Source organism: Hydra vulgaris, chromosome 08 (genome assembly GCF_038396675.1).
Source record: "Hydra vulgaris chromosome 08, alternate assembly HydraT2T_AEP".
Lineage (NCBI taxonomy): Eukaryota > Metazoa > Cnidaria > Hydrozoa > Anthoathecata > Hydridae > Hydra > Hydra vulgaris.
Genome location: NC_088927.1, coordinates 14,327,206 through 14,336,882, shown reverse-complemented (window position 1 = coordinate 14,336,882; position 9,677 = coordinate 14,327,206). Strand labels below are relative to the sequence as shown.

At 28.4% G+C, this 9,677-nt stretch overlaps 1 protein-coding gene across 1 annotated transcript; it reads left to right on the top strand.

Annotated features, from left to right (window-relative positions):
- The first annotated feature begins 2,482 nt into the window (after positions 1-2,482).
- On the top strand, positions 2,483-3,261 carry LOC136083044 (uncharacterized). The gene is made up of 2 exons (XM_065802453.1): positions 2,483-2,834; positions 2,920-3,261. Exons 1-2 carry the CDS (start codon positions 2,571-2,573, stop codon positions 3,259-3,261), a joined length of 606 nt encoding a protein of 201 aa, XP_065658525.1. The 5' UTR covers positions 2,483-2,570.
- Positions 3,262-9,677: the final 6,416 nt, after the last annotated feature.

The following is a 9,677-nucleotide window of genomic DNA, read 5'->3' as shown; positions in this document are numbered from 1 at the left end:
ATCCTAATAATAAGTCTATTTGCACAAATCTTAATTATATTTCCATAAAGAAAGATAAACATTATTCGTGGTACTTACATACTTGCTTGCCATTCTCTATATTAATATAAAATATTTTCACACAGTATAAACGTTACGCAATGCAATGTCGATAAAAAATTTTTTATAGTTTTTTAAAAAACATTTTTTTTTTTAGTTTCCAGCTTTTAAATTAATTCCCACGCAAATCCCACAGGAAACCCACGTGGGAATTCCCATGTGAGTAAATACCATATGGTTCCCACATGTAACCCATGTGGGATTACCCACATGGGTTTAAGGTGACAAATTTCCATACGGATACCACATGGGAAAAACCGTCCTACGTGAATCCTATCAATCCCACACGGAACCCACGCGTAACCCATGTGGGACGCGGTTTTATTTTTCACTGGGTTGTCTCCTGTGTTTGTCTATTTTTTCTGATAGGAAACCGTTTATTTTCTCGCGATTGAAAGCTTTTATTTGATCGATAGATATGATGGAGGCATCATAATTGTTTTTGTAGGCAATTTCAATAATGTTTCTAATGTATGCAAAGTATTCGTAAATAGATCTGTGGGGATGCATAACGGTTTCTTCATTGATGATTTTTACGCACTTTACGCACTGAACGGACGTGTTTCAAGAGCAAGAAAAAAAATGGCGAAAGTTACGATTGCACAAATGAAAGAATATATGGATTTACACGAGAATACTATACTGAAAAATTTTAATGACAAAATAGAACGAGTTGAGGCAAAAATATTTATTATTCAGGAAGAAAATAAAACTTTAAAAACTGAAGCATGCGAACTAAAAAAGTCGATGGAATTTATAAACGAAAAGTATGAACGTGTGTTGACTGAAACTAAAAAAAACTTACCGACATCTAACGAACAAAATAAAACCATTAAAATATATGAAAACGAAGATATTATTAAAGATAAAATGGCGGAGTTTGAGGATTGAAGTCGCCGAAATAACCTCAGAATAAATGGTATCGATGAAAGCATAAATGAAACTTGGGAACAAAGTGAAAAAAAAGTTCAGGAGTTCTTGAAATCTAAACTTGGTTTTGCAACTGACTTTAGCATTGAGAGAGCACATAAAGTTGGAAAGAATTGGACTGATGAAAAAAGCAGAACTATTATCGTTAAGTTTTTGAACTACAAAGACAAAAGCATGATACTGGAAAACTACGTGAAGATAAAATTATGGAATCAACACCTATATTAGGGCAGGTCGATTTTGGAACTGAAGTTTTGGACTAGTTGAGAAAGATGCCTAGTAATATATTATTATCATTTATAAAAGCTTTTTCAACAAATTTTAATAGTTTTTGGAGCATTTGAATACTTTTGGTGAATATTATTGATATGATTCAAGTTTGAATGTAAATTTTTATAAGTGTTGAGAGAAAATATCTTCAATCATTTCAAAATGCAAATGCTTGAGATTAATAATGAAATAGTTAGAATGTTTTAAAAATAAAACATTTTTTTATAAAAATAACTAATTTTTTTTATAATTAATATAGGAAATAATGATTTAATAAAAAAAATTTATAATTTTAATATATTTCTATGAAACTTTCTCCTAAAGTTACTTTTAAAAATTAGCGGAAATTTTTGCGCTCGTTCAAAAATAAATAAACAAACTTTTAGATTGATAATTGTTTTTAAAGTCGTTATATTTGCTTTAACATATGTTATTTACAATAATATGTTTTAATGAAATGCCTAAAAACCATAAAGTTGTTTTAACACGTGGCAGTTTTGCTAAAAAATTTGGTGGTCAGCCTTCACCTTTAAATGAAGCAGAGCCACCAACCATTCGCCAGATTATTTAATACAGCTATTTCCTTAAAGACATCAACCAAGACTTAAAAGATTACGACATTGCAAAAATTATAGCAATTAATGTGATAAAAATATGGCACACTGTGAATCCAAAGTTACCACTATATGATAATTATTATCTGGTAAAGTTAATAAATAAACTATGCTTCGTAAAAGCAAAACAAATTAACCGAAAATCTCTTTCTAAAGTGAAGTGTAATAACCTTGAGAAGAGTTTAGACACTCTTTTAGATATTTCAGCTTGCAAATGTAAGCTACCTGTTCGTTCTTGTAATGATAAATTTGTAAAGTGCTTGGAAGACAATTGTCAAACACAACATATAGTTTGCACATGTCCTCTTGACAGAAAGGCTGAGATCATTTTAATATTAAATTCATATATATATATATATATATATATATATATATATATATATATATATATATATATATATATATATATATATATATATATATATATATATATATATATATATATATATATATATATAAGTGCTAATATGACATTTTGCAAGAGATGTGTTTGAAAATTTGATTTGTTGCTTGACAAAATATAACAAAACTGCATACTTATCTCAAAATGACCAAATTTTGCACTTATCATAAATTGACCAATGAATAAATGATATAAATTGTGTTTTTATTTTAAAAGATTCATCGTTGTTTTTCTAGGTTCCATTAGAAGATAGAATGTATTTGAAAGATCAGAGAGCAAAAATAGGTCCTAAGGGGTTGTTTCAACTTGGATCCATTGATCGTAAAAGTGTTAATAAGACAAACAAAGTTTCTGCTAGAAATAAAAAATGTCAGAAGCAGATTTTAAATGAAGTTTCTCAACAAAAAAGCAATACGTATACATCATTTGATAACAACATGGAAAGGTTGGATGCAGCAGTAATGAATGATGATGAACACTTGAAAAGTTACAGTAATGAAATAAGTGAAGTATTAAAGGTATATGTTGTCATATAATGTACTTTTTTTTATTGTTATGTACCTTTAATATTTTCATCTTTTTTTGCTTGAATGTTTTTTATAGACTCCTGTTAACTTTGACAATGAACGTTGTTACAAACCAATTAGAAATATATCTGGGGCTTACAATTTGTTTAAACCATCAAGATATGCTTTGGAATTAATTAGGGCTGATGTTTCATCAAGTATTGGGGCTAGCCTTGCTAATGCTTTCCTCTTAGATTTGCAGGCTGTGGGCCTACTTTGGCCAAATCTTAATTTAGATACAGTATTTATTGATAAATCAAAAATTGATAGAGAGAAAACTAGAGTGAAAAGTATAAGTCAAGATAAGCATATGGAAGATATTAATAGCATAATATGTATTGGAGTTGATGGAAAAGTTGACAAAGACACTTTATTTTAGAGAAGTTAAGTATCCAAACGGAAAATTTAATTTAAGAAAAGATAAACAGACAGAGCACCATTTAACTTTTACAGTAGAGTCTAGGTCTGAAATTGGATCATATCTTACTCACAGAGTCATTCCAATTAAAGGTGCTACAGGACTTTTGTTAGGAGATGAAGTTGCTAGTGTCTTTAATGAATTTAAGATTGCTCATTCTCTAAAAGCTATCCTCCTTGACAATACTGCTACTAACACTGGTTGGAAAAGTGGGCTTGTAACAGCTGTATAAAAAAAAATTAATAGCAAATTGCACATTATTGGCTGTTCACTTCACCAAAATGAACTTCCCTTTCGAGCTATTTTTAAGCATCTTGATGGAGGCACCAAAAGCTCTAATCTTTTTAGTGGTCCAATTGGAAAACTTTGTGAAAGTAACTATCAAGATCTCCCTCAAGTTGACTTCATAAAAATTAGTGGCCATCTAGATAACATACATTTTCATGAAAAGACATTAAAAGATTTGAGTTGTGATCAAAGACTTCTTCTAGAATATGTTCTTGGAGTTTCAAAGGGAAATGTTGATCATAAATATGCAAAGTGAAAATTGGACCATTAAATCATTCAAGATGGTTAACTTTGGCAATTCGATTATTGTGTATTTGGACAAGAGGCACATATCTTCCAGAAATGCAAGATAAGCTTCAACAAATTATAAAATTTATTGTGCAAGTGTATGCAGTTAGCTGGTTTGAAATAAAATTGGATAATAAGTTTCACAATCAGCAGTTATACATTTTCAATATGATTAAAAGAATCAAAGAACAGTCTGAGGAAATCAAAACTATCGCATTAAAAAACTTGCAACACAATGCTTTTGCTTTGCTGCCTGAAAATCTATTGTACTCCATGATGAAATCAGATGAATATAAAGTCAGAGAAGCTGCAACCAGAAAAATTTTAAGTATCAGGTAAACATAATATTATTAAAATAAAGTAGTTCATTAGGAATTTAATGTTTTACTCTAAGGTGACAAATGGAAAGAGTCTTAATAACCGGTTGAGCATTTTTGGAAAAATTAAATTGTAAACCCTTGAAAATTTTATCAGCAAGCAGAAAAAACAAGTTCTAAATTACTAAATGCGCAATTTCGGATGGGTAAAATTTCAAAACTGATAATGCGCCGGAACTTTAATTTGACACCTTGGTCGAAAAATATAACAAAAAATTAATTTATTAAATTTTGTTTTTAAAAAAAACTTAAACAAGATCAAAAAAAGATTTTTATTTTTAGAATTTAAATTTAATTCATTTAGAAATATGACGGTGCATACAACAAGATTAAACAAAATCACTGCAATAAATACTGATGCATATCATTGGTCGGATTTAGTAGACCTTTCTCAAACAGGTATTTGTGAACCAGCTCTCACTGAACACATTTTATCTCAGCATTTACAAGAATCATTGCTTAATGGAACGAAGCTTGAGTTACCGGTATTGCCTTCTCATACTCAGAGTGTTGAGAGAGCTGTGAAAATGACATCTGAAGCTTGCCATACAGTGTATGGAATAGAAGCAAGGCATAAACATATCATTGCAAAAAAATTAAGTCGTCAAAAGAGACCTAATTTTTCTTCAAAGGGTTCATATTTTCAAAAGTATGATGACGTTGTGATCTAAATAAACTGTATTTTAACAACAAATAAAACTTTTTTCTTGAAGCTTGTTTTTTTTGTTGTTGTTTTTTTAATAAGAAATATTTAAAAAAGCAAAACAACAAAGTTAAAATTGAAACTTGTTTTTGTTGCATTAGCTTCTATAATTATCTGCTGTTTTTAAATATTTTTTTATTAACCCCCTCATATCGGCTTTTATAGTAAAACTAAATTTTATTTCCTCAAAAATTGGCTTTCAAAAAAACCTTTATTTTTTGTTTTTACTTATTATCACGTTAGTTTGCAACTTTCTCAACATGTCCAATGTTAAAATCTAAAAAAAAGTTAAAAATCGACCTGCCCTAACCTATATATAAACGAAGATTTTAGCGAGCGAACGAATGAAACAAGAAAGAGACTTTTTATAGAAGCAAAAGAACTACGATCAAAGGGTAAGTTTGCCAAAGTCATTTATAATAAACTAGTTTTACAAGATTTTTAAACTTAAACAGAAATTTTTTTAAATAATTTTATGCTAATAATACTTTTAAAATGGATTCAAACAATTTTGAATCAAAATTTTTTAATTTTTCTCATAAAAATAATTTTGAAACTGACGAAAAATTTGATCAAGGTCTAAACATTTTTTTTAATACAGGTACTCAACATAGCAACCCTTTTTATTTTTGTAACAATAAAATAAAAGAATTTCTGGAGCGGGATCGTATTAATGTTATTCATTTCAATATAAGAAGCTTAAAAAAAAACTTTGAAACATTTTGCAATAACTTGGAGGAAACTTCAAATATTTTTAACATAATATGTGTGACAGAAACGCGGTGCAGTTCTGATGGTGCTACGTCCAACGCAAATCTCCACATTTCAGGCTTTAATATGATCCCACTCGCGCGTAAAACAAATAAACGAGGCGGTGGTGTTCTTATTTACTTAACCACAAGCTTGCAATTTATTATCAGGCCTGACATGAGTATTTCCGATGGCGATAAAGAGGTTTTAACGATTGAAATTACAACCAAAAATAATAAAAATATACTTTTGAGTTGTTGTTATCGCCCACCTTTAGGCGTAATTGAACAATTTAATAGTTTTTTAATTACTGATATAATAAAAAAAGGTTTTCAAGAAAAGAAATTAAATTACATAATTGGTGATATGAATTTAGATTGTTTTGAATATCACTCAAATAAAAATATTAAAAAGTTTTATAATGACTTGTTTAAAAATGGAGCAATTCCTTTAATAAATAGACCAACAAGGGTAACTGCAACATCTGCCTCGTTAATAGACAATATCATAACAACTGACACATCTAATAATTTACTAAAAACAGGAATAATTAAAAGTGATACCTCGGATCATTTTCCTATTTTTTTATCTATAAATATTAATACAGATTCGATATTACATGAAAAACAGGTCATTATCAAACGCTTTATTAATGATAAAAATATTTTAGCATTTAAGGAACAATTATCCTTAATAACTGGAATTCAGTAAGTAATTTCTCAGAGGCAAATAATATGTTTAATGCATTTTTTAAAGTTTTTTATGAAGTTTATGATGTAAACTTCCCAAAATGTAAAATTAATAAAACAAAAAAAAGTTTTAAAATCACCATGGGTAACAAAAGACCTTAGAAAATCCTCAAAAATAAAACAAAAACTATATATTAAATACCTTAAAGCAAAAACAATTGAAAGCAAAACACTCTATAAAACCTTTACCAAACTATTTGAAAATAAAAAAAAAAACCTTAAAAAAAATATTACAGCGACTTATTTGATATATATAAAAACGACTATAAGCGAAAATGGCAACTTGTTAATGAAATCACATGTAACAATAAAATGAAAATATGCTCTTTGCCAAAGGCAATTAAAATAAATACTGGCATTTTTTATAACCCTACCATAATAGCAAACGAAATAAACAAGTTCCTTTTATCAGTTGGACCAAACTTAGCCAAAAACATCCCCATTAGTAATAATTCAATCAATTCAAAAAAAGATTCGACTTCCCCTGAAATATCTTCTCTAAATAAATTTAAAGTATCTTATGATGAATTTGAGATTGCTTTCGAAATGCTTAAGACTAATAAAGCAATTGGTCCAGACAATGTAAACGGGAATATTGTTATTGGTTCATATGACATAATTAAAAATATTCTCTTTAAGGTCTTTACGTGCTCAATAAACCAAGCAGTATTTCCCGACAAACTCAAAACAGCTAGAGTTACCCCAATTTTCAAAGGAGGAGAACTTACAAACCTCAGTTATTATCGCCCAATATCAGTTCTCCCAGTTTTTTCAAAAATTCTAGAAAGAGATTATATAATAAAATTTTTAATCACTTATCAGAAAACAAAATATTATATAATAACCAATATGGATTTAAAACAAATAATTCTGAAGAACATGCAATTCTTCAACTAACAAGAAATATCGGTGATTCATTTGAAACATCGCAATACACATTAGATATTTTCATAAATCTATCGAAAGCTTTCGATACTATAGATCATGAAATTCTTTATAACAAACTAGAACATTATAGAATCACTGAAAATACTTTATTATTACTAAAGAACTATTTAACTAATCGTAAACAGTTTATTCAAATAGGCTCATCATTATCATCAAATTTATCAAACATAACTTGTGGAGTGCCACAAGGCTCAATATTAGGCCCATTGCTGTTCCTGATATACATCAATGATCTCTACAAAGCCTCAAACTTAATGACAATTATGTTTGCGGATGACACTAATCTTTTTTTAACCAGCAATGATCTAACAGCATTATTTAGAAATATGAACACTGAGCTTATTAAAATCTCTGACTGGTTCAAATCAAACAAATTATCAATTAATATAGAAAAAACTAAATGGATGCTTTTTACCCAAATTCAAAAAAAATTTAATTCCAAGTATTACACCACTTATTTTTGTTGACAATATTGAAATAAAGCGAACAAAAATTACAAAATTTTTTGGCATTTATATTGATGAAAATCTTAAATGGAAACACCACGTTAACAACCTAAATAACAAAATTGCTAGAACTATAGGAATATTATATAAATCAAGAAGTTTCTTAAATAAACATACTTTAACTCAATTATATTATTTCTTTATTCACTGCCATATTAACTACGCTAACATTGCTTGGGGTAGTGTGAACAAAAGTATACTAGAACCTCTTCATCGTCAACAGAAACATATTGCACGTCTTATAAACTTTAAAGACCGTTTTACTCATGCCAGGCCCCTCTTACTTGAAATGAATATTTTAAATATACATCAGCTAAACGTTTATAATATTTTATGTTTTATGTATAAATGTAAAACCAACGATTCCCCTTCTTCCTTTCATAACCTATACTCAATAAAAGAAAAAAAAAAAAGTACAATCTACGAAATGATAATTCTATTCGACAACAATTTTCGCATACAAACTTTGGTAAATCTTGTGTTTCTTTCCGAGGAACCTTTCTATGGAATAAAATAGTTTTGAAACATTTTGACTTTTCTCATGAATGGACTTATACCTCTTATAAAAGGAAACTTAAGAAAATCATTTTGTCTATTGATAATATACTTTTATACTTTTAATAGGAAATTTATTTGAAAACTTCTATTTTTTATTTAAACTATGTTTTTCTTCTAATATTGTTAAACACAGTTTTTTTTTATTTATTTTAAATTATGTAATACGTAAATTTGTAACGAGGTTGCAGCGGTTCTCGACGACAAGACCTTAAGATCTTCTACGAGTCTCCGCATTCTTTTTTTTATTATTTATAATAAAAATCCTCTTTTGTAATTGTTTATATTATTATATCTAAACTTGTAATTTTATAAATATTGAAGAAATGTAAAAAAGAATTAAAAAAAAAAAATTGACGGTAGTATATTTGTTAGTCGGTTTGAGATTATTTTGGTAAGTATTTTGTAGTCCGTGTTGAGAAGTGATATAGGTCACGAGTTTGAGATATCGGTTTTATCCCTATTTTTATAGAGACACATTATTATGGCTTGATTTTTGGGTTCCTGGCCTTTCGTTTTTCTTTATTATATTGTTTAGGAATTCAACTAAACTTTCTCCTAAAATATTAATGTTAGATTTATAAAATTCTGCAGATAGCCCATCTTTGGTGATCCAAAGTGATTTGTTGGTTTTCATTGTTTTTATTGCATTTTTAACTTTGGCTAAATCAATTGCCGAATAGCATCTATCTAACAACATCAGTAAAACCATATTATAAAAAATTGTAAATATGCAGTTTACATTTTCTGAAGAGCTCAACCACCATGTAGACGCATTTCTGCTACAAATATTTTTGTCGGTTTTTATTTCGATCAATCAGCCTTCTTCAATGTTGCTTTGACTTTCCCTGTTTCTTTTTAGTTTTATTTTTTCTTCTCATTTTTGGTAACGGCTTTTAACGACTTCAAAGCTTGATTTTGAAGAAACACTTTTTAGCAAGCTTAATATTTTCAATCTTTTTCTCCTTCTCTGCCGATTTTTTGCTATTTATTTCAAGAGGCTGTTTTCTTTCTTTCTTTGGGTTTTTCTGTTGAGTTTTAAATAATTTTTTAGGGTTCCTTATGTAAGATGCATTGTTGTTAGAATGGGTGTGAGTTGCAGCATGTTTTGCAGAGAAAAGATTTTCCTGCAAAATGTAGAGCAATATTTATTCCATCAATTTCGATTGTATGTGGAATTTCTTCTAGTCTTAAAGAAGGCTTTATTCGAATC

What these genes read in the sequence shown, in the direction of transcription:
- LOC136083044 (XM_065802453.1), top strand. Translation starts at nt 2,571, where the DNA reads ATGTATTTGAAAGATCAGAGAGCAAAAATAGGTCCTAAGGGGTTGTTT. An exon ending in AAATAAGTGAAGTATTAAAG is followed by an intron (nt 2,835 to 2,919) that starts GTATATGTTGTC and finishes TGTTTTTTATAG; the next exon opens with ACTCCTGTTAACTTTGACAA.